Source organism: Pogonomyrmex barbatus, unplaced genomic scaffold (assembly GCF_055798465.1).
Source record: "Pogonomyrmex barbatus isolate J1 unplaced genomic scaffold, ASM5579846v1 scaffold16, whole genome shotgun sequence".
NCBI lineage: Eukaryota > Metazoa > Arthropoda > Insecta > Hymenoptera > Formicidae > Pogonomyrmex > Pogonomyrmex barbatus.
In genome coordinates this window covers 2,324,516-2,351,657 of record NW_028297112.1, presented here as the reverse complement: position 1 = coordinate 2,351,657, position 27,142 = coordinate 2,324,516, and the positions used below count along the sequence as shown (strand labels likewise).

Sequence of the window (27,142 nt, the reverse complement as noted above, 5' to 3'; positions counted from 1 at the left end):
TTACAACTCCATACGCAACGTTTTCTATCATAATACTTATGATAATGTCATAATACTTTTATTATTTTATATAAATTCATTGTGCAACACATTGAATATGCAGACTGCAGAATTCGCATTTCTATAACTTTGTTTTAATTACAATGACATTTTCCGGAGAGCGAATGTTTTCTCATTACTTCCTAACAATATGATGCATCTATAAATTAATTAATGTTATATCAAATTAAATTCTTGAAATTCTGTCTGTAACGTACGTGGTGAAATGTAGACACGTAGACATGTAGATTTGCGTGTAAATTCGATAATTTTGCGGCACATTTTTATCGAAACAAAGAGAGAGAAAGAGAGAGAGAGAGAGAGAGAGAGAGAGAGAGGAGGGTGAGGAAGAAGGAGGAGGAAAATCCATTATCTCTGAATAAAGTTCTATTCGTGAATCCATTAAAATGTATATTCCGCGTATTTACATCCGTCACAACTTGGTCCAAAACGAAGCGACCAAGCGGAGGGATGACGCTTGTACGTGGCTAACGCGGTTGTCCTCTGTAATACATCAACGGGACGATTACATATTACACGTGTCGCGTTACGTGCCAAAGCCAGCCGACACCTCACGCGCCGCCCGCAAATCTATCCGACGACAACATATGCCACTTATTGCACCACTGTACACGCACAATAAGCCGGATATACGAACGTGCTTAATCTGTCTAATCAATTTTTGTATCGTTCGTCCAAGTAATGATCAATGTAATGAGGAGTAAACGAGGTTGCCTCATGTTTCTCATCGCGATGAGATTTGCAATGCGTGTAATGAGCAATCGGATAGTATTCACGCGGCTGAATGTTGTTAACAGATTTTCATAAGCTCGATTTCTTCATGTTTCAATCTTCAAATTTTGCTTAAAATAATTGAAGCTTGGAAACTTTGATTTCTTTTTTTTTTTTTTTTTGCATTTTATGCAAATTGTACTTGTTTGAATTAATTCGGAACGATGCGATCGTTGAAATTCGATTTGCAGCGTAGTAAGTGTGCCCGTATTTTTTTTTTATTTATTTTTCAAAATTTACGCCGCTCCTTCAACAGGCCATTATTACACGCTACGCGCGATTCATCCGTCTCGGGATGTAATAGACCATCCTTATCAACTCCTTAGCTTTGTCAGTCATCCTCGACACGTATTTCCTCCTTCGCGTTATTCGCGTCCACACCGCACCGAAGTGGAGTGTTCGAAAAAGGACCGGACGTACCTTGAAAAGAATTCCATTCGTCGGCATACACGGACCGCACCGACGTGCCCTGTCGGAAAGAGAAGGGCACGTACTCGCTCGCGTTTACCTCTTTTCTCGCCCCCCCCCCCCGCCCCCATGCACACGAGCATACGTGGGAACTGGAGATTCCATCGATGTCAGGAAAAGTAGGTCGATCGAAGTCCCGGCCTTTTGCTGAAAAAGCGAGGAGCCGGCTCCATTGTCGCTTCGAGTAGTCCGCTGTCGAGGGAATTACCTCTCTCCCCCTTTGAACCCTCTTTCCACCACTCTTCCGCGCCATGACGGCGCTTCCTCTTTTTTGCCAATTAAAGCCCCAGACTGGACATTTCTCTCTCCTCTCTCTCTCCCCTCTCTCTCTCTCTCTCTCTCTCTCTCTCTCTCTCTCTCTCTCGGTCTCTGTCTGTCTGTCTGTGTCTCTTTCTCTCTTTCTCTCTCACTGTGTGGAGAATCCCACGGCAATAAGGAAGTTCCGCGAGCTCTCTCGCGTATACCACGGATTCGCTTTTCCGAGCGAAATTTCACGGGCCATTGACGCCCCGGTCTTTGATATGTCCATTGGATAACGTTGGCCGCTTCTACGTGGATACGGGCCTCCAGAGAGCTCCAGGTAGGTATGGCGTGGCGATTTTTGCTTTGCATGTAACGTAGCTGTAGCACCGATACGGTATTCAAGATAGGAAAGTCTTAGGGTCTAACGCGCGAACCAACGTAATCTTATGCGTGGAGATGGTCTTTCCTTTAGTGCAATCTCTTCTACGTTATCTACAGATAACGTAGAAGAGATTGCACTAAAGGAAAGACCATCTCCACGTTTTAAAGTCGCCCTTCGTAATGATATCGTGATGATATTACCTTTTATTACAATCAAAGACAGTTAATTTGGGTTAGCCTGGACTTTCGGATTCTCTGGCTGGAAACAGTGGGTACAGATTTTATATTAATTGTGGGATTTCGAGTGCCATGATTAAAATAGATAAATGAGAACAGTACTAACTTTTATTATTATATTTGAACATAAAAAATTCTTTGTTACAAAATAAAATAATAACATATTTGCTCCTCTCTCGTTAGAGTTGAAATTAGATGTATTTGTTAGCTGGATATGCGGGATCGTGTACATTGTAAAATACATAAATATAGAAAAATATGGATTTAAAAAGGATTGGAATTAAAAAATATTAAAATACAATATTGAAAACAAGCGGCATTGAATCAAAAATATTAAAATGTGATATTGAAAGTAGGATAATTGATTTTTTTCAGTATAACTACATGATGGAATATGTATATTAAAGAAAGTAACGGGACGATTCGTGCAGTTAAAACTGAAGCTGCGAGGAAATTTTGAAAAATATAATTTTAATTATTGCATCTTTTAATATAGTTCTCACTATAGCGGGACTATATCAGTACAACTGTTCTCGTTAGTTGAACTCGACGCAGGTTGTACACGCGCGTGGAGAGAAAACGAAAAAATATGTATGAATCTAGAAAAACGCGATATTTTTGCCAGAAGAGCGAAAATATGAGCTAGAAAAAAAAATAAAGCTAGATATAGGTCAGCCGATGTTTATGGTAGTGCGGGGTAAAGACAAAACTGGCTGATACAGCGGATTGGTGAGATTAGCTGATGTTGTTACCTCGATTTTGGCACGTTGGCGAACAACGGTGAAGCTATCGCGTCAAACAATGTGTGTGTGTGTGTGTGTGTGTGTGTGTGTGTGTGTGTGTGTGTGTGTGTGTGTGCACGGCTCGCGTTGCACGTAATTTCGCCTTAAATCGCCGATGGTAGCCATTGGCCTCGGCTTCGTTCGCTGGCGGAGGAAGTTCGAAAGCCAGCGATGGCAACCACCGTAAATCGCCAACTCAATAAAGCAAGACATAACACTTTATCTCGGACATAAGTGCACCCGCCGACTTCCGTGCGTGGCTAAGAAACATGGTCGCGGTATGAAAGGATGTTGCCTCCGACGTGGAATCGCTGGGTTATGGTCAAACTTGTTCTTCCGCAAGAAAACCGCGATACATCAACGGGTTACCATAGTGTTTCGCTACACTCGAACGTGGGAGGAGGGGAGGGAGGTAGATTCACCCGGATGCTGCATACCCGGAATTTTTATCACCAATTCTGCCGCAACGAGTTTGCGTTTAATTGTAAGTTTACGAGGGCAAGAAACATAAAAAAGGTAGGAGCAATAGCGGTTTCCGCTATGTGACGAAAGTTATATAAGCTCTGGGTTTTATTCCGCAAATTCGCCTTGAACAACAATCGCATCTGGCGAGCAATTTTTTTTCATTTCATTAATATTTTTAATTTTTAATTTTTAATTAGCGAATATCTCGCGGCTCGTTGTAATTACTTTTGATATTGATTATTGGTTATCTGAAGTTTTTCGTATTGTCGGAAAATATTTAATGTAATATTCGAAAATCTGCGAGAAATCCTTTTTGATTTTGTTTTTGTCTTCGTTAAACATATTCACGGTTAGACATCTGTGCAAGACCAAATGCCGACAATCCGTAAGCTCGCAAACTACGTCCGTCGCAAGAAATTTCCCAGCGCGACGCGACCTTTGCATCGCAGGGGGTGACAAGCACAAAAACGTACTATCGGCAGCTGCAAGCTATTCCGGTTCATTGAAATTCGCGAATGCAAGATTACGTCGTAACGAGACGAGTAGACAACGTCTGTTTCACTCGGAAGAAATGCTCGTTTCCTAAGAGAAAAAAAGAAGAGGAAAGAAAAAAGACGATCGTGTCTTCCACGAAATCGCGCAATTTTTGTTCGGCAATTTTAACAAAATAGGGAAGCTTTTTTCTTTTCTTCTTCCTGCGAGGGAAACGATGAGAAACACGGTCGCTTGCTAATAAGGTACACTTGATAAACCGGCGTCGCGCGAACATAATTGCGTTTTGCAGAAAGGCGGCGGCGGCGGCGGCGGCGGCAGCGGTGGTGGGCGATATGATGGCCGCTTTATTAAAAGCCGGTTTTTGTGGTTTCAGATGAGTTCAGGAGTAAGGTGGCTTGCGAGAACGATGTCGTCAATCTCGTTTGCTATCCCGGTCAGAGGGTGGCGATTTTCAGCGCGTCCTTCGGTAGAACGCAATACGAGTCCATGCAGTGTCCACAGCCGCTGGGTGTCCAAGAAGAAAGTAAGTACCGTCATCAATTAACGACACCTCGCGTCCTTCCGTTAATTATAATTTACGACTCGACCAGTACTATTTTCTTTTTAACCTTTCCCCTCCTTTATCACGATTACGCGTCATTTTTTTTAATACACCTGACGTCGTATTACTCGTTATTACACATAAAACGGCAAAATAGTAATCAAACATAAAGCTCGCGTTAGGAAACTCTCGTATACTCTTCACGTTTTGATATCGCTTTAGTTTTACGCCGCGTCCATTCCAAGTATGTTGTTTATCTCGTAAAAAAAGAAAATAATATGCGAAGACACTCTTAAGAAATTATAGCTTAGGCATTTACGCGGATCGACGTGTCGTTTTTAAATTAACGGTGTCGTTACAGCGCTATCGCAAATCCCAAGCGAAAATGAAGTCGGACGACAAATTGCAGGATTTTTTCGGCAGGACATTTCGATTTCGCGCGATATCGATAATTTCTCGTCGTTCAATCTTTCTGCTCGCCAATGAGTTTTTCTGTGGAGGAGCCTGCGCTTCAATGTTTGTCCTAGTTTATTGTCATACTTGGCGACGAGATTGCGACTCTTTCTTTCGGTGGCCGCCGAAGTTTCAGATGGAGGTTGCGCGACGTGAGAAGAGAAAATTAAAGTGAGTTCTCCCGCAGGGTATTCTGAAAAAGGAAAATCGAGTGTTGCCGTTTCCTCAGTGGAGCGGGATAATTCAATGACCGACGGATACATTTGGACGCCAAATGTGACGTTTGATATCTTGGGGAAGCTTGTTATTTGCGTTCGCGCGTCGAGAGAGAGAGAGAGAGAGGGGCGCGCATCCTCGTTACTTTTAATTCAAAAAGAGTGACGAGTTATCTGCCTCTCTCATTCTTAAGACTTGGTTTTATTTAACTTTTCAAAGTAAATTCTTTTAACTCGCGAATGCGGAATGCTCCGGTCGACCGCTCGCGTTTCCACGACGACTTTTTGTTCCGTCCAATCAATCGATTCTTATCAAAGCGCCCGGTCTCTCGTCTTTCATAGAGAGAACTTAAACGAAGAGAACACGAAGTCACTCGTGAAGATCATGGATCACTGACACTCTAACGATACCATTTAATTCCGAAGCACTATTGTTCACGTACACATTTAACAACGTTCCCATTCATTTGGCTGTATAATCTTTGCTGTACTCTTATATCTATAATATCGTATTACTTTTTAATAATAATTCTAAATTACTCGTATTAATTTTTAATAATAATTCTAAATTAATTATCGCAATAATAGTCCGTACACATACACACATAATAAAATTATTCCCTCGTAACGCTAAAGATAGAATTGGAAAGAAATGTTACTCAATTGACTTTTAGATAGGCCTTTTACTTATTTATCTGGCTTTGAATAATTTTTTAGGGAAAATATCGTTCCTTTTGTAAAGAAACTCTGGTTTTAGAGCAGAGTATGAATAGCTCGACTCTGTTCGCGATGATCCAATAAATCTCTCCATCCCACACAATTCCACTTGTCCGGTCATCGTCCGCTAACTCGTAGAGCTACCTTTTAACGCGAAGGGTTGCTTGCGAAGGGTCGGGAGGTTGCTTGCCGCTTGAGTGCGACAATAAGGAACAAAATTTACGGAATGGTGCCACGTTATAATAGTGCTTTTTCGTGCTTCTTCGCTATGAATGGCTCGCGGTCGCCTTGATATCCCTTTACCTGACACGCTGACGTCGTCACGTCTCAGATCGGCGTGAGCGAGGCGTACATTTTCTCGCACAAAAGAGTATCGGAAACTCCGGAGGATTTCCCGCTCTTCCTTGGATTCTTCCGACTTTTCTGTCATTTTGCGTGAAGTCCTATCGATAAATTCTCATTCTTTCTCCGGATACGACTGTTTACGTATCGTCGGCCAGCTTTAAATCTTTTTCAATAATGAAAACAACATACGCGGTATCTGTAAATCGTTTCCGTTATAAACGGTATCTTATTCATATTTTATAAATGTTTGAACGTAAGCTCATTAAATAAATAAAAGCTTTATTTTTATTAAATTGAAAAGTAAATTGATTGCGTGGAAATTGCGCGTTACGTAATCTTCGTATGATTTTTACTATCAAAAAAATTTAGCCGAGCAAAAGAGAACTTGCGTGCATGTAATTTTCTAAAAGCTTAATTCTTAACTTTAGTAAATGTATGCACATAGAATGAGTCAGTCATGAGTCTTTCATTTTTACCTTTGTAAAATTGTTATCATAAAATACTACTAAGCGTTGTTACTTCCTTGCCGCGTAGAATATACTTTGTATGGAAATATAAAAAAATCCGATTTTTGGATAGTTTTTTTTTCGTGTAGTGCATACTTTGATATTATTATCGTTATACTATTATTGTTACAGCTTGTATGATGGACTTTGCAACGGAAACCGTAATGCAATTATGCCATGGTAAGCGGCGATGCTCGGTGGTGGCTAACAGCACAACGTTCGGCAGACCAGACCCTTGCAGCCCAGACAGTAAAACGTATCTCAAAGTCGTGTATACCTGCGGTGAGTGAAAAAAAATTCCCTTGTCTTTAATCCTCCTGTTATAACTAATCTGTTATAACTCCTGAAATAACTAAACAGCATATCTCACAGTATCATAGCTAAGAATTCAGAAATAAAGTTTATTCAGCCATTCGTATTTCATTAATAATATATTCACCGTAAATATCCATACATTTAAGAAATGAGATAATAATAATATAATAAAATAATAGGATAAAATATATATAGATATAATATAATAAGATAATAATAATAATAATATCTTGAAATAATAACAGATAATAACAGACTAATTTTAAGCGCGAATTAGAAAAATATTTGCTACATTTTCTGCTGCTGCTGCTGTTGTTGCAGCAACCTCTATAAATAGGATGAGGAAGTTGATGATTGAGTTGCAATAATATTACGAAAAAATGGCGGAATGATGGATGCAGCGTCTAGTCGTCCAGAGAAAAGAGTAATTATTTATTTAAACGGGAAAATTGTACGAGTGTTTTCCTGAGATAGTGTAGCCGGCGGCGATTCACTGTAGGAATCCTTGAAAAGTAGTGAGAAAAACTGATATTACGGCGCCGTGCAATAACGTGTTCGGTAGGGGGATCTATTCGAAGCTCGCTACACAATGGCGTATAATGAGCGCAAGAACGTTCTTCGTTGAGGCGAAGTTATTTTATTGGAAGGTACGAAGTAACCGGCGTGGCAGCAACGAGTCAGCGACAGTTTTAAACAAAATGACGTCGTCGCAGGGTCTTTCCTTCAGCTCGGGGACACGGGATTCGTACTGAATTTCGTACCTGACATTTTTAATGGGCACTCTCCCCAGGCACGATGTGTCACGAAGAATGGCGAAAGAAACTGTTGTGAAAACTGTCGACGAAAACTAACGAGCGGCATCACCGGAGCGTATTCCGTAGAATGACGTCGCAGGACGTTATCCTCTCGAGAACGGAAAAGTAGAATTTCCGGCCATCGCCGTGATACGAGATGCAATTTCAGCCTTGTTTGTTTACCCGTTGTTTGTTCGCGAAAAGAGTTCGATGGAATATATCCATGATAATAATTTTACTGCCGAGCGCCGATTACGTCTCGCGCGCGCGGTTCGCCGCGCATTTTTGCGTAAAACTGCAGCTAATCAAGAATTCGTCGCAATTTAAAAAAATAAAAGCCGCGTTTTTCCTATCCGGAGTAGGACGAGTTTGCAGTTTGCGTCTAACCGCGCGCGGTATTTGCATCGCATGAGTTGAATTTTCGAGCGCCGAGCATACGGGCACGAACGTGCCCGTGTATACAAACTCTTTTCGCGAAAATCTTCGAATCTTTTCAGCGAAGCCGCAACGCCGCAATAACATTCTTCGCGAAAAGTTGCACGCGAATTGGAAGACGTTAACAGGGGAACTTTTATATTACTTGCTACACGCTTATGCCACCCTCGCAGGAGCGACGAAAAAGCAAGCATACGGTTGTCGCGGTGTTACTCCATGCTCGGGACCTTTTTTTTTTTACTTTTGCGAGCGAAATTACACATACCCCCTCCCCTTCTCCCGTACACGTACATTTTGTCAGCAAATAGCGCTGCGCGCTCTTATAACTTGATATTACTTTGTTGCGGAATACCTCGTTTACATTAATCGTAACCATCTTTCACTTCCTTAACAAAGGGAGGAAAGCGTAGAAAAGAAAGTGCCATGTTATAAAAATATGCTGTAATTTTTCTTGAAACGTGTAAAATTTATTCCTACCGTAGAAACTGGCTCGTGAATTCCTCGCTATAAAACTTACTTTAAGAATTGGTGAAAAAAGGAAGCTGGATGAGAAAGAGGAGGAGGTGGAGGATTGAGAAATGGTTCGTGTATCAAGATAGCGTTACGCATAATGAATAACATTATTCTTTAACTTAATACTTTCATTTAAAGCGCCCCTGCCCCTGAGATATTACATTCTGATTTTACTTCGATGGCACTTTGGGAGCTTGCCCCGATCATATTCGGGCGAAGTTTCAGACGCGGCGCGATCGTAAAATGTAAAAATCTCCTGTATATTTTGTTAATACGAGATTACGGATGAAAATTTCTTGATTAAAAGGATCGGGGCTGAATTTTTTTTCGCGGGCTCGAAATTCAATTTGCGATTAAAATGGTAAGTGCCTCTTGGCAGGTGGAAGGGTAGGGAATCGCGCTGGCCCTTTCGTGGCTCGTCGCACGTCAAATTACCGGCCGTAAACGAACGTGCACGGATTATGATTCGCGCGACGTAGCCGAGAACGTATTTGCATGTGCCTGTGAATGGCCGATGCGAGCTCATTAGTCAATGTCACTTCGGTTCCTGTTACCGACCGGCAACGTTTGCGAAAGGAAAAAAAAAAAGAAAGAATCGTCGCTCGGTATTCTAATTTGGCAGCGAGTCATGCATAGTTCTTCGTGGCACGCGGCTCTCCCGGAGGCCGCGAGCAAAATATGCGCATTCGTTGCTACGTGAAAAAAATTCGTGAAATAATAAGCGTCCGTCGATTCGAGTCGATTACATTTCGTCGTGATCGAACGTTTTGAAATGTCGTGAAAGCGCATTTTAGAGAAGAATTTTTAAATATTGTTATAAAAATAAAATACCATAGAGTGCGAAAAGTCTAGTAGATACGACCCTTTACAAAGGTAAATGGTTACCTTATGTTTCATTTATTAAGTTAAATGTTCTCCCTTTTTCTCTTAAAAAAGCGAAGCATTATTTGTATTTTTCAAATCGAGATTGCTCCTTTTATAAAATATTAAAATATTATGAATTATTTCGAAATAAATTTACCGTAAAGTGAATAACGTGAAGAAAACATATTAAAGTTATTTGTCAACTTACTTTCAAATAATTTGAAATATTCTGACGCGAGATCCAATGTTCCTTCTTATTCATGCATGTATGCGCACACGGTGCCAAGAGAACATGCTCGAGGAATAATAAACTGGCTTGATAAGAAAGTAAGGCTTGTTGTGAATCTACTTTTTTCGTAGCAGATATAATTTACTGAGATTTGGAAAATTGGGTTGCGTAAGAATTACATTGAAATTACAAAATGCTTTCAGTAAAATTAAATAAATTTTCAATAAAATTAAATAAACGTGAAACACATAATAATATAAGTAAAAATATTTTTATATCATAGATCATAATTGGTTTTTTTTTTATAGTTAATAAAACGTAGGTACAAATTATATGCAATACTTGTAATTTATATTTATGTTATATTTGTATTTTTTCTTTTACATTTGAGGATTGGAAATGTAAGTAATCTTAATAATATTTGCAACTAAAAGATATCAAAACAGATGAGAAATTACGATATACTATCGATATGAAATTAACATATAGCGAACGGCAATATCAGAAATATTCTTTCCGTTGAACTTGCATTCGATCGGATGACGGTATCCAGAATGAAATCAAACGTACTTCCCATACCATTCATACTATTTCTGTAAAGCGTGCTCGTTGACTTCTTTGCTGAATTCTCCCTGCTGGGGCATTCACTTGGAACAATTATCGGACGATTTCAAAGTGTAATTGGATCCGCATGAATTATCAATGTACATCAAAGTCCTACCTCCTTCCCCTTTGATCTGACACGAGCACAGATCGTCAACCGCGCTGGAGTTGAAAGTGAAGCTCTGGAAATCCGCGTTTCTGCGAGATATAATCGAGTTCCGATCGATTATCAGCATCGAAAATATGCTAATCAGTTTCGAGATACTCGGAATGTATTATTGTTATAATATTATATAACAAAATTGACAGAATCGAAGATACTAGAAATATTTATGAGATATTTCTGGTTTCGTGAAATTAGATATCTGACCTCAATTTTATAAATACGAAAATTATCGTCACACTTATACGAAATATATTGGAGAAGAAGTAGAAAAAGTCATCTCTTTAATGTATCCTAACTTTCTATTCTATTCTTTATCTTTCCACTTCTTTCTTACATTGAAGCGTATATTAAAAACAATAAAAAGACTGTTCCCAGGAATGACTTGGACATTATGAGAACATAAAGTCCCCAGATAAAATGCTCTCGCCGTGATATACGTATAAAATTTTTAATCGTCACAAATTAGTCTCCAACCGCGTTAAACATATATTTTTCTGCGAGGTAATATCCGCGAAGTAAAAAATCCCTCTTTCAAGCAGAACTTATTTACAGCAGAAGCTATTAAAGAACTGTATCGGCGGAGGGGAAGACGAGGGAAGGGTAAACTTCAGGAAGGAAAATATTCAAAGCATATTTTTTTCTGGTAGTATGCGACCTTTCATAAATTATGAGAGGCACAATACCACACGGTACCATCTATGAAGCCGTATAAAGCAATTTCTGATTCCATTCGTCAACCCTATTTAAACGGCTGCTTCATTAACCGCAAATTTATTCCATCACTGCCTTTTGCACTTAACGTTGCAACTGTTTCAGCTTGTGTAATTAGATTGGCTAAAATTATGAGAACGACTCTTGAAAGATGCTGAAAAATACAGATTACTTTTTCCAATCAATACTCATGTAGAAAAAAAAGATATTTAATCGATTAATCAAAGGGTTTCATTAAATTATTTCTTGTTTTTAAAATTACATTGTATATGTTGTACCAATTGATTTTTTTATTTTTATTAATTCGCTCAACCGAATCTCTTCGTCGTTTGATTTGGTAGTTAATACACCAACGAAATTTTGATACGAACCGTTAAATATCACGTAGCTAAACTTTTCCAGATAATGTTGCTTGATTAATCATAAATCATAATAATGGTTATTAGCTGGCGTTATATACAACAGAATGAGCAACTTGAGAATTCTCACGAGTCTGTTATATTACGTCTGTTATATTAATTATTATCCACGTCTGTGTCTAACGATAGAAGCTAAATTCATTCAGCGGGATTTCATCATCCATTTCCCTGGTACAAACTGAATCAACCGTTGATTTTACACATGGGATCTCGTTGACAAAGTGAATGTACATACGCAGCCTACGTCCAAAGCCAAATCAGTCGACGCTTAACGATGTATGAATGCGTTGCTTAATTCCACGATACCGAATACATCGGTTGATATCAGCCAATTGAAAAAAATAGATTAAGCTCATGGTTTATTTCCGAGATGGGATCTCGTTGCATACGCAGTTGGTTGATTATTCCTTGTTTTTCATAGAGAATTGATAATTCTCACCAATAGCACTCGACTGATTTTACATACACGCCCTGGATGTGCAAAATCATTTATGAAAATATCTTTTATACATTTGCAAGACTCCAATTCGATTTAATGCATTTAAATGATTTCCTAGAGAGAGAGAGACGTTAATTGAGCAATTTCGCTCGAAAGTCATCTTTAAAATTTTGATTGAATTTATTCTGAATTTTGCAAAACTTTTAAATTTCCTTTTTGTTTTTTTTTTTTGTTTTTATGTTGCCAAACTTTTCTTATTATGATCCGTTCTTGGCGTGTTTCTTTTCTGTAAGAATGTTTTCATGATTTAAGGCTTTTCGAAATACTTGAACGGAAATAGTTAGAAACTGATGCGCGATAGCTTTTACATAATAGCCGTTCGATTTACAATAATAGAGGCTATTGATACGTCCCGCGCTGCTTAACGAAGCGTCGATGCATCACGGCTATTCGTCTCAATTGAATTTTGACACGCGGCTGAAGAGCCATGTCAATCAACGATAGAAAATCAAGCGCTCGCGTAGCCGCGAAGCTAATTAGGGATCGAAGTGCCAACTCGATGGCGCGTATGGTATATAGCTACTTTACATCACAGCGTTCATCGCGAGATAATGACCCCTCGAATTTCAGCCGATTAATCCGAGCTGCGCTGCTAATGAAAAATATCCTTCATGCGGCGAATAATCGATTCAATCCGCGCGGAACGGTTTCGTTATTCGATATTGATTGATAATTTACGTTTAAAACGGTATATTTCACGTGCGGCCGCTGTTATCGGTGTTATCCTAGCGATTCTTTGTTAACTCTTGAGTCTCCCGCTATCTTCATTATCAGCGAGAAATGCGTTTAGTATTTATGGTATTGTGTAGCCGCAATATATTTTCATTAGAAATGCGGCGAGCTAATATATCACAATTTATTTTAGTTACAGAGACGTGTTTTAATTAATAAATAACGAATGCAACGAGATTGTGTGTATTAACGTTGGATATTTCAGAAATACTATATTCTGCGATATTTTTTATAAAACGCTTGCGAAATATTTGCCGAAAAAGAGAGATCTGTTATTGATTATATTTACTCAAAGAAGAAGCAAATGTTGACAAGTGCTACCAATTTGTCATACGTTTGTACATTAAGAAATGAGAGACATAGGAAAAACTTACAGTGATTTTTATATTTATTTTTAACGTTGACAACAATACGATATGAGATATGGAATGTGTGTCAAAAATATCAAATATTCTTTGCTCAAACAGCGCATGTAATTATGAAATTAATATGTAAAAGAGTAAGGAAATGTAAACGTTGAACTTAAATGAAATTTCTTTAGTTTGAATTTAACTATAAATTCTAAATAGAGAAAATTATAAATTGTAATTAATTGCAAATAAATTTAATAATTTTGATAACTAATTTCATTGACTATTATCAAGAGATTAATACAGTAATCATATTTATACTGCATATGTATCAATAATTGCTAAATTGTACATATTTTAATGTTGATAATTATCAAATTGCATTTGAAGATCTCTGAAATGTAATAAATTAATTATTGTTAATATAACTAATTAGTTACGTTTAATCATTGTTAAAATATTCATAAATATGTAAAAACTAAATGCTACAAAAATTTTGCTTTACAAAATGGAGGAGTCCAGCTGTATTGACGCGCGCAATACTCTCAAGGTCCTTTATTGGAAATTTCTCTCGATTTCCATTTTAAAGAGTGAATTACCACGTGGCGACGTCTCATGGAAGATTAATGAACGAATCCTTCAGAGCTGACCTCTCTCCTCCCATCTCGGTTTGGACCTTGGATGTTTTTCGAAAAAAAACCAGTTGCTACTACACACGCACATCCGGCACGATTAATTGACGAGTTGCAAAATAAAAGTATCGCGTACGAAACGCGAGTGAATTTTATTAAACGTCGTTCCTACTCTCCTCGGCCTTCTTGTTTTGTTGAAATTTCGTATCGGCACCGCCGGATAGACGTTAATTCTCAACTTTGAGTGGCAGTTGCCGATTCCCTTTAGTTTCAACGACAGTTGTGTTCATAATAATGCCCGATCTATCTGTACAATGGTGCATAGCCAGAAGCGCTTTTAACCGTTATACGCATTGTGCGTGAGTATTGCACGCTATTTCTAGATCCAGACGTGTATAATTCGTCTTTTCACGTCGGCGTGCGCTAATTTGCACCCGGTATACTGTCGACACTTGAATTATTCGACGTGCGTTTAAACAAGTTCAGGCCGATGCCGATCAATCGGTATCGTTTTCAGCGACGGGTGTTGCACAGGTTCGAACATCCATATTAATAAATGCCTTGATCTAGTATTCATTATTCGTGAGAAACATCTGTAAATTGCTGTATTACGCTGCAGAGGTATTAGAATTTAAGACAGTCTGCACTTTGCGAGAAGATAAAATCGGTGAGTTTTTCAGGCGGGTAAAATTAAAGAAATTGAATGCAATCAGCGTCCAATTTACTTTGTGCAATAATATGTTATAAATTAGAATAGAAACTAATAAGTTGTGGGGAATAATTGTTATTCCCCACAAAAACAGAAAAGATAATTACGCATATGAAACTAATTAAATTTGAGAATAGTAATAATGGTTTAGTTAATTATACAATTAATTGTTGTATCTATAGAAAATAATTCTATTACAAAGTAAAATAAGCAGACGATGGATTTATTTAATTTTATTTTTTTTAGATTGATAACAAGTAAATAAAATGAATAAACAAACATATTTGACTTCGAAATTTAAGCATAATATTTCTGTCACGCGTTTTTATTTGAATCAATGTTTCTGACGGGATTTAAATTTTCCTCTTTTAATATTAATTTAATTCTTTGATCTCTTTATTACGTTTGTTGAAATCACACAAAATTTACAGCGTTATTCAGAGAAATAAAGAGAGAGATAAAGAGAGAGAAAAGAAAAAAGAGAGATCGCTAACTGTTGAATTTTGGAAGGATGTGATGCATATTGCCTTATTGATTTTGATTGCATATTTTAGATCGTAAACTCGTTAAACTCGCTATCTCCGATGCCGAACGACGTTTGCCGATCTTTCTAGAATTGAAGACATCGAAAATTGTCCAGGACCGAGCGCTTTATTTCCGCCGTTCCTTATCCAGTGTCCTCGGATTCGTTCGAGATCGTACGGAATTCTATTGCAATTCCTTCCCCCCTGCCTCCTCCCTTTCTCTCCCGTGTCTGAAACTTGTCGCCTTCGCAATCTTCAACAAGTGGCTATGCGATCAGTTTTATTCACGTAGTGATGAATTTTCGAAGAATTCTATGATAATCCTAATTTTATGCCATTATAGTGCAACGTAGATTTTCCCTGTGCAATTTTAATTGCGTACAACATCGCGAAAACAGCCTGGAGAGAAAATGGTGGAAAAATATTTTTAGGAAAATTTCTTCATAAGTTTTATACAACTTCGTGCACCCTTCGCGTTGCCAGCAAATATTCCTCGCGGACATGTAATGAAATAATAGCCTGTGTTGTTTGCGTCTGATACAAACTTCTAAGCAAACGTGTTGTTACGGAGTTCCATCCCTGATGTACTAACCAATCGCTTCTCTCTCGCGCCTCTCTTGATTTCACTGAATATCGCGAGGCGGGGAATATTGCAATTGCAGCGATGTTTACAGATCATCGCGTAATCGTCAAGTTCTCCAACAACAAGTGGTCGGGCCTTGGCGAGATGTCCATCAACTTCAGGTGCCAGATGTTACGCATAATGCCAAGCTGGACGTTTAGCAACATGCTGCCGGTTGCAATCTCGACCAGGTGTACAACACGAATAATTGAATCCACGAACTACAAAATACGGTTATACTGTCGTCGTTTGCACCACCGATTTCCGTCGTAAAATATTCCGATAAATCAATACCATCTGCTTTTTTGACAAATATTTATTTTATATCTTCAAAATTATTGCATTTGGTGAGCACACATTGTTGAGCACGAACTCGGACAATGACGATACACACGATATCTCTGATTTCTACACATTGCCCGTTCCAATATGTATATATATTTTAATCAACTTTTTACTTTACATCTGCCATGTTAGAGAAAGATTAATACATATAATCTCGATGTTCATGCTTTCTCTTCCAGTAGTACCAGTATTTTTTTATTTATTTATTTTTTTTTAGTTGTGTTTTTTCCGTTATGAAATATACAAATCACTCCTTTCGTTTTAAGCTGACAGTAATATAAACTATTTATAAGTTTATTTTGCGGAAAGCTGTAAATGAATTTATTGCTTTACGTAGTCTTATTCTTTTATTTATTCATTATGCAACTATAATGAGGATGCAAAGATTAAATATGCGAATTTCTTTCACGGAGGTATTTGTTGTTTCGAAAAAGAGATAAATAAGATTTGTTCGAATTAGAGGGAAACAGAAGTAAAGTATCTCGTTTATTCCGGTTTGCGAAAAAGCGATACTTAATTATCGAGAGTACGCCATTTATTAGATAATAAGTTTTTTGTTTTGTTGAAGTCTGAGAAGGTGAGAAAGAAGATATACTACGCTAATTTGTTGCTCACGCAAAAATAGTTTATTTACTCTAAAACAAGAATGTTTTTCTTTGAGCAGCGAATGTATATATATATATATATATATATATATATATATATATATATAAATAATGAAATAATGAAATAATGAATAATGGTTTACTTACACATGCATATATCATCTATACATGTAATATTTTGTCAGGCTGGGATACAGTACTAATTCCTGGAAGATTAATTAGAATATAGTATAATTGAATCGCGAGGATGAAAAATAAAACAAGTCTTTCTCCATAAAACACTGCAATTGCGATAATATTGTTACAGCCTCTTTGGTATCAGATAAATGGCCATTTCGGTCCCTTTTTAAAGGAACCCCATATATTTTTCAACTAGCTACTATCTTTTCCTAAAGTTTCTATCCGACAAAGTCCGCTGTTAGATCAATGAATCATGATAAAATAAAGCCTTGCTAGTAAAACCTTGCTTTTTGAGACAACGTATCTCTTGCCATTAAAATTCACATTGCGATTGGTTTAGTCTTTAACTTGTTCTCTTTCGAGACTTCGAGATATATATATATATCTATATCTGATGGAACAAGTCTTAACGCGCGTTTTCTTCGCACTCTTCGAATACGAATTTAAGATGGCATTTGCTGAAAAATTACTTTCCCGCGTCAAACTGGGAACAGGGAATATGTATATGCGAATGGATGCAACAAGGTGTAATCTCGTAGCAACAAATTCACTACCAACTCGAGGGGAAAGTTTTGTATTCGTACAATTCCTCTAAACCTCTCGCGCGTCCTCCCTTTATCCGGCTCGCGATAAATTCGCTTCTGTTGACGCGAGAATTGAATTCCCTACAGCATAGCCGAGGGCTGCCAGCTCGGAGCCATCCAACTTTTTCGCTCGATGCAGCCTGCGAGCCAAACCATCGAGATCTTATGATTGAATAAAGTGAGAACCGCCGTGATTGTCGGGCATTTTCTGGGCAGTCGATCCAAATTTGTGAAATTCGCTGGTTAAACCCGTTGGTTAAATTTTCTACAACAGAACCATCCTTTACAATTGCATTATAATTGCGTTGCCAAGCTCGGGAAACTACCGCATTTGCGCCGATGCATCGCATTACCAATGCTACTTTGACCCGAGATAACGAGATACTCCAGCCGAGATAGATCGTCTCGTTTTAATATCGGATTTCAGGATTATGTACGAATTGTGGCGACGAGAATGCACAATACATTTGAATTTGATTCAAAACGTTATCCGCACTTGCAGGAACTATGTGTATAAATATACGCGTATAAATATATATATATATATATATATGTATATATGCCTATATACGTATGCGTATGTTGAAACTACACATAATATTTTTTTAAGTTTTTGGAAGTCTTTAAAATGACAAACCGCAAATTCCATTTCATGAAATGCATGATATTCCGCGGAAAAAAAAAACCTCAAAAATAAATCGCTGGCATGTAAATTAATAAAACAACGACTTATGCATAACGTATAAAAATAGAGGTATTTCATAATTTTTATGTAAATATATAAATATGGCGAATTTATTTGTAGCTTTAACATATGCAAATTCAACAAACGTGGTTACGTAATTCGGCTGAACGATTGCGAAGACGCGTTGAACTATTTTTGCTTGTGTGTCGCTTAATGAAAATTACGTGGAACAAGTCAACGCTATGAAGCGACGTACCGATAGCTGAACCATGCGGGCACGCAACCTAGGCAGTACTTTGATCAAGGGACGTGGATGTCTCGTATCGCGCCGCTGCATTGCTCAACCGTGCGCGTACAATGCACGCAGACACATCCTACGCGCGCGAATATTGAGACATATGCACGCTCGATTTACGCACTCCTCTCCATGCACTCAATCACAGACGACCGCCGATTGGGAAGTGTACTCGGGCGAAATTAACGAAGCCCCTTCGCAAATGAATTCATGGGCGGCTCCCCTGTTCGCTCACCTATGGCTGCTTTTACACACGTAGCGAGCGAGAGAGAGAGAGAGAGAGAGAGAGAGAGAGAGAGAGAGAGAGAGAGAGAGAGAGAGAGTGAGAAGGGACGTCTCCACTTTTCAATCAGTACAAAATTAATACTCGGTTTTCCGAATAAAAATGATTATTACAAAAGCAGATAAAGAAGCAATTTATTCTGATCATGTCTGAAGTAATATGCAATATATTCTTGTTTTTTCATCTTTAGTTTACATATATCCAATGCATTTTTTTTAAATATTAATATTTTTTATACAAAAGAGAAAATATTCTCTTTTTTAAAAAAAATTTTTACAGTACTTGAAATAAATTATAACTCTGTGGAAAAAACCTAGGAAATCTAAAATTTTCATGGAATTTTTTTTAAGTCAGGAAATATCAGGAAATTTTATTGCAATTCAGAGAAACTTTATCTCTAAATTTAGATTTTACTTCTCGGAAAACATTTTTGACAATTTTGCTTTTATAATGCAAACTATTGATAATTTATCAATTATTTAAGTTAACAATGTAACATACCGATCTGTATATTGATTGTGTATATCATCGCGTATATTGATATGTAATTTGCGAATTTTTATAAAGAAAATCCAATAGAAAGTCTCTTTAAAATGATTAAGCCAAATCATTAATTCAAATATTAAGCGCCTTGTCTTTGTGATCAGGAAATATCATACACAATAAATCAGGAAAAAGCATACACAATAAAATAAATTTATTTCGAAGTTGCATTTAAATATTCATTAATTTTATATGATATTTTGAACAAAGTATATAGAAAATCCCGGAGAGAATTTTTAGAGAATTTTTTTATAATACATATTTAACTAGATATCTTGCATAAAAAATATATATAATAAATGTTATAATATAAAAATAATAGATATAAATATTTATAATATATGTATTTTACAATATTTTCTCTTACTTTATTTAACTACTTACTTTATTTAACTTGCAAATCAATTATTCAGAAATTAATGACCATAAAATAATTGATGCGCTTAAATTCAGTTTACGTTTATATATTACATATAATTTATTACACAAATCCTTCTTGCACAAGAGATATATATTCAGAATAGAATCGATATATAGTGCGGTACCTATGTATCGTTATATGTTGTTATTTACGGCGACGACTATGTAGAGCTTGTGCACACTTTTAGCCGGGGTGTAGACCCCATGGCTTATTAAAAATTCAAGTTTTCCTTCCCTTTGAGCACCAAATGAACGCGTCTAGCGCGACGATGGCGGCTGACATATGTGTATCGCTTACCACCCTCTGTACGTGAAACAGGATAGAAAGGCTCACTGGTTCATGTAACGTGAAGCCGTTAAATGGTTGAAGTGAAGTGAAAAATTGTTCGCTTACATTCTCTTTCAGTGGCAGCATCTTTAATGCATATGCATATTATTGTATTGTTAATCACGATAAAAATTTGCATTTAATAGAAGTTTTATGATTTACGTATCGCTAAGTTTTATATATCACTACGCATACACACACACACACACACACACGTGTGTGTGTGTGTGTGTGTGTGTGTGTGTGTGTGTATATATATATATTTACGTATAAATATTTATTGATTTATCTGATTTAAATCAATAAAATACTATATACATATATATTTGACATTTATCTGAGGACATTCGATGCATTTATATATCGATTCTTATTTTATACAATTTTTTTCTTTTATATATTCTCCTTATATTTCCATTTGTATAAAATCATTCATTTTTGCTAGTTGAGCGTATTATATTACAATTAAAATTATTGATTACAAATAATTTTTAGACTATTACAGAGTAAAAGTTTTTTACAAAGTTACAAATTGAAATTATGACAAGCTTTTAGCGATGTAAACAAAAAATTGTACTATGCAATAAAAGATTTATATGCACTTGCGATGCATTTTGCGTGAATAACGCGACTAACCGACGATGTGGGGAGTGGGTTTGAGCAGATAATACTGGTTCACTTTGTGTCTTTGCGACGACAATTACAAAGTTATTGCACATAACACATCTCGCGCGATAGCTGCCTTCAACCAAGCAATTGCATTCTACTTTCTCGTATATTCTCTCTCTATTGAATTCTGAGCGGATCGTATAGACTGGGGGGATGTAGCAGATATAACACACACACACACACACACACACACACACACACACACACATGCGCGCGCGCGTGTGACGGTAGTAATTGTACGACGAAGTGGACCCGGAATGAATATGCAAACAACAATATGCAAACATCAACAAACCGGGTGCGAGAAAGAAACAGAAAGGAAATAAAAGGAATGTTTTAGAAAAGAAAGCAGAAAAAAAATATAGAATCCATTAGAAATAACCATTAGAAACACGCAATGAATAACAGCGGAGGAATAATCTTCATTTATATATGATTGCAATTGAACATAAAATTTACTTTTATATATAGCAGAAATATATATATGTATATATTATTTATTTTTTATTTTATATTTATATATATTTTCATATATATATATATATATATATATATATATATATATATATATATAGGAATAGTATATTGTTTCATGCGATAATTGTAATATATCTGAAAACATATGTATGCTTCTCTTCGTAATCCATCGTTGATATGATTTATCGTTATATCGAAATAGAAACTTACACCGATTAATTATATTGATAGGAAATAAATAAATTAAAATATTGGAAAGTCAAATTAATTTTTCTCAAATTATTCTTTAAAAGTTTATTTAGCACATTTAGAACATTTGAATAGTGTTAAAATTTTAGCTAGCTTAATTTTATTTTTATGATTATCAACACAATAGGAAGAATTAATGCACGAGTAATACGCCCCCGTGTCTGCTCGGGCAAGTAGCCTCTGCCTGTGTATAGCCAGCCACGAACGTATTTGCATACTCGTTCAAACTACATATGTAATACATTCCACGACCGGATTCAACCTGCATCCTGGTTTTTACTCAATATTGTCGCTGGCACGTGGCCTTTGTACAAAAATTGCAATTCAAGCTTTCAGTTATTTTACACTCTTTTTCACTCTCCCTCAGGGTATCTCTAAATCAATGCGCGCAGCGAACTGTTTGTATTACTACTGTTGGAAAACTAACAAATAAATACTAGATAATTTCAAGCCGTTTTTAATCCTTACAAATCCATCTCTAATCCATTTTTATGAATTCACAAGAACTATCGCGTCTGACGTTCGATATTTTTATGGATGTAAGATAAAACAGATACACGCTTAATATTGGTCGTACAATAATCATAATAATGCAATTATTTTAGGAAATATAAAAGGTATTTATTGAGAATTCTATTTCTGGTAATATGTGTACATACATGGAATACCAAAATGTATATGTAATTAAAAATGGATTCCAAAAATTTATTTATTTTTTATTTATTTTTTATGTGAAATGACTATTTTTGTAAGAAATTTTTTGAATACAGTGACCACATTTTCTGTAAAGAGCTTTTAAGTAAGAAAACGAGAAAGCGCCGAGCATCAAACATTTAATAGAAGTTTGTCAAGCCGGCAAAGTAGCCAAAGATAAATGAAAAGGATTCGAGCGCATTTTTAAGATCTGATATGATGCGGGGCTTATGTGCCAAAATGGAACAAAAACTCTTTTACCTTATCGCAAAGAGTTTGCTCTGTGCACCGGGAGAAAAAAGGAAAAAGGAAATGGCACATAATACCGAGAGAGAACAAGATGTAAATAAAATGACAAATTATGCACCGGTGTGAAATGCTGATGCATGAAAAGAATTCCCGTTGTCCCCATTCTTTTCCATGTGGTTGAAAAATGTTTCGCATTCAAGTGATACGTCTGTTTTATGTAATTACATTATAGTACCTATGTAAAACGAGATGGATGATTGAGTCGATTAATAAGATAAGAACGGTCATTAAACTCTTTAGAATTCTGGAGGAATTTAATACCTCGCGAGGTAGATATGTGAAGAATGTGAAAATGAATTATGATATAGATTTTTCTATAAAGAAAAAGAGAGAGAGAGAGAGAGAGGGAAAGAGAGAAAGAGCGTTCTACTCGAATTCACTGGAAACTTTTATGATGATCCTGCGGGAAAGCCTCGGAAAAAGATGAATGTTGCGCTTTTTAATCTCCGGCGTTAATTTACATTAACTTTCCTTTCTCTGCTCGCAGTCAATCGCTTTAGTCTTGTCGCTTTACGCAAAGCGTGTAATTAATAACCGCGACTCGGTACGCGTTCGTCCTTCGGCGAGTTCGGCGAACGATCCATCGCTCTTCATTAATCATCCTCGCGTTTACACGCCTGGCAGCCGCATCCGCGCGCTACCCTTTCCCTCTTCGTCTCTTTCTCCCTTTCTCTTTTATATTTCCGTGTAAATATAATTTGCGAGGGTGGACGGGAAGGGGTCGCTCGATAAAAACGAGAGTCGACCATTGTCGACTGGTTAGCACTTTTTCGCGTGACAAAACGATTTTGCATTTCCTGCGGTCAACGCTCCTGTTCCGGCGGCACAACCAGCCTGACAGGACAGAATCAGAGGGGTTGGACAAGAGCGGTGGGGTTGTTTCGGTAAAAAACGACGAGCGTGAAATTTTCGATAGCGACGGATAAACGGCCGCCGTGGCGCGTGTTCCCCACGTAACACCGGGATTTACATACTACATTTTCGATTACGGCCTTTAACTTTTTCGTTTGTCAGTCTTGAGGGAGAGATTTATCGCGCGCGTGCGCGATCGCTTTCCGAAAATGCGATCCCATTTTATCGGATATGTCATTCAGACCCTTCTCACATTGATGCGAATGAGACGACGCACCTCGCGTCAGTCGTGGATTTCTATTCACGTTTTTGGGCACAATTAAAAAACACGGCGCAGTCCGGCATTGTGCGAGTCTGATGGATTTTCAGCAGACAGTCCAGGCTAACTGTGTGTTTAAATTTGCCGCGATAGACGAGAAATGAAATATAGTGAATCCATTATAAAAGTACGCTGCAATATCGTTAATATTTTCCTGAAAAGTATACATTTTTGCGAGTACATATACGGAGAGAATAGTTTTGCTGGCAAATCAGAAAGTTTGGCAGATACGGATTTGAAAAATAATTTGGCTGGATAATCAATATTATTATGCGGAATGTTTAAACATGATAATAATATTGCAAAAATTATTGATCTTAGCGATCAATTTATATGTCATATATAATAATTTTGTAGGTCCAAAGAGTTATTTATATCTGATGAAATTTTTAAATTCGCCAGCAAAACTGTTCTGTCTCTGTATTATTATTTAAATTCGCTATGAATATGAACCATGAATGAGAATTATAAGCTCTTCTTTCCATTTTTATAAACATTAGATTCCGTGGAGAGAGACATTTTTATAATAATATTTCTCTCAGTTTACGTACACGGAACATTTTTGCTGGCAAATCTAAAAATTTGGTTAGATACAGATCCGAAAACGATTTTGTCGGGTCTTCAAAATTATTATATACGATGTTCAAATTGATTGTTAGAGGATCAAACATTTTTGCAGTATTATCATCGTATTTAAGTGTTCTATAAAATAATTTTGATGGACGAACAAAATTATTTTCAGACCTGTATCTGATCAAATTTTTAGATTTGCCAGCAAAAATGTTCTTTCCGTCTACCAATTGAAGAACATATGTGTTTCCGCACTTTAAGGTGATCTTGCGTCGGTGCTGACAACAAAATGGATGATAAAAGCACGAGGTACGAAGCGACGTGCCTATGCAATATCCGACTGCGAACTGTGTACCAGTCGATGCAAGCGAAGCATCCTTTCGTTCGTATGTTCTCAATTTCAGTGAGCATAGCTCAGCCCATTCAAGATCATCTGCGTGCCTGCCGTTACCAGGTTGTCTCGTACCGATCCGATTTTCGCTGAATATGTATATTCGGTGTCCGTAACAGATACGCAAACAACGAGAAGAATACCTCGAGGGGCTCGTTGCAATAATGAGTGTGTTGCATTTACTGTTCGCGAAAAAAAAAACCGGCAGGATATATGGCGCAAAGCGATCATTATACGGATACTTACCTCGGAGCTATTTGTAGCTCCCTATTTTGATAATGGGATTTTTAAAGTAAAGAGAGAAAAGTAAAAATATTCCCAATTTTCCAGGGAAAAAAAAAATAATTAAAATATCTTTTAATTATTTTTTTTTCCCTCTGGAAAATTGGAAATATTTTTATCGTGTAATTTATAAAGTTACACTTGATTTTATTGCTTTAACAACAATGGTAGAGATTTTTTCATTTCTTTTGTGTTTTGTTTTTCTCTTAAGGAAAATCTTATCAATGTCTTAATTAGCGAGTTATTTAAGTTTCAAAAGTGGGAAGGAAGCTTTGCTTCCAATTAGGCCGTAGTCGACTTTGACTTAACTTGAGAAAAATTTAATTGAAGCGGTAATTACCGAGATATTTAATCTTGAAATTTTAAATATTTTGAGTATATTAATGCAGATTTGGAAGTTCTGCGAAGAAAGGTGTTTCGATATTTGACTTAATATTGTTGCGATATTATCTTGCGTGTGTATTTATCAAAACATATCACTTTAATTTGAACGTAACAAATCCAGCTTGCCATGAAATTCTTTCAATAGCAACGTCATTGTGTTTTGTTTTAATACATTTAGGAGCGTATTGACTTTCAGGCGTGAAAATAGACTCGACAGAAAATAGATATTTTAACAAAAATATTCGCTCGACGTTAGACCTTCTCGCTGCATTTCTGTATTTTCGAAAATTTGTTTCTCCTTTAATTCTCCTCTCTTGTTTTACACAATTAAACATTTTTGATATAACACAAATGTATCCGAGATTTATTAGGCGTATTTTCCAGATTGATTGAATTTACTGAAGTTTGAGTAAAGTTTCCGTATTCGAAAAGAGTAACAGATGGCCATTTCGAGTACAGCATTCAGCTAATCGAAAATGAAAAGTCGTTTAGGCGGAAGACACTTCTATGTAAATCCGCGTCTCGCTACCACTTGTACCACTTTAGGAGTTTCTGTCGACGAGTGGCTCGTAGCGGGGCTTAATCTGATCTCAAAACTCCTTTCATCATTCCGTCGACTTACATAGGCTTGCTTCTCCGTCAAGCGAGATTGAGAGAATCCCTCATGCGTTACAGAGGTCTTATTAGCGCGTCGCGACGTAGCCTCACAAAATTTAGGACGCCTCCGAGTCTTGCCGTGGTGATCCATACGGTATATCTCACCGATGGGACTTTGGGGAACAATTATTGCCATTCTAATCCCCTCCGTCTTTATTCCGGCCGCCTCCACGATGAACTCATTGAAGGTTCTCTATCCGCCGCAAGCTCTCGATTTGCCAAGATGAACGTTGTGATTCATGATTCTCGGCGAAACGGAATGATACTTAAAATTAATATTTGCGTTAATGTATAAATTATGAATAATTTTTTTTGCAAACAAACAATAACAATGATTAAAAGAATTGGAAAAGTTAAGATTTAGAATTATAAATATATATATTTATCAGTATATAATTTTACAAGCTTTTATCATTAAAAAATACACGGATTTAAAGGTCGAGGTGGCAAGAAGCAGAGTTGAGCGACTGTGTGGTAGTTTTATAAGCGTTGCGTTATAAACTCGCGGTTAATTTCTATTTGCCTCGTATATACACGTTGACATTTTATTATGAATACGCGAGCGGTATGATCTATGCACAGGTGTAACAATTTCGGGGTAATAAATTAATGCTCCCTCAAGAGAGCAGCGAAGTGGTAAAACCCTCGCCCGTTGCAAATTGCTGGTTCTCATTATTATTGCTGCTGACCGTGGCTAACACCCTCTATCTTGTGTATCCCGGTGAACGGGGGGTAACGCAGCGTTATTACGACGACCTGCGTTAAGCTAATGATAACTACGATGATGCGCTAACGAGCTTTGGTGTGTTCCTGATGCCGATCTAACTTACCCCCAGGACGACTGACGTCTGTACTTCGCTCTGATAGAAAAGTTAACTACTTTTTGTAAGTAATTGATAGGATGTAAGACGGCAAAACGCGAGTCCGCCAATAACCACCATAATTAGACGATCACGCGAGAAGTAATTATTGCATCAACTTGCGCGCACCTGCAACGGCGGAGTATTTCCTTTGTTATATTATTCTTGCTTGTTGTGGGCTTCTAATATATCCATGCAGATTAAAGCTTCGGTGTACCGACTCAAAGTAAATTTAACCCGCATTTACGGCAACCCGTACCGCGAAATTGATGTTAAATTACTGTAATTAATTGCCACGAGTAAGCTACACCGCGGTCGTATGCGTCATTACTATGTTTCGTATGTTTATACAAATTCTGTTATTTC

General features: G+C 37.1%; 1 protein-coding gene across 4 annotated transcripts in view; it reads left to right on the top strand.

The window, feature by feature from the left end:
• LOC105425770 (uncharacterized) overlaps positions 1 to 27,142 on the top strand; it is a 155,168-nt gene that overhangs the window by 101,075 nt on the left and 26,951 nt on the right. For all 4 annotated transcript variants that reach the window (XM_089074089.1, XM_089074090.1, XM_011636681.3 and 1 more), the window contains exons 4-5: positions 4,276 to 4,425; positions 6,812 to 6,961. In XM_089074089.1, coding sequence (XP_088930215.1) covers positions 4,276 to 4,425; positions 6,812 to 6,961 — 300 coding nt within the window. The remainder of the gene's footprint in view (positions 1 to 4,275; positions 4,426 to 6,811; positions 6,962 to 27,142) is intronic.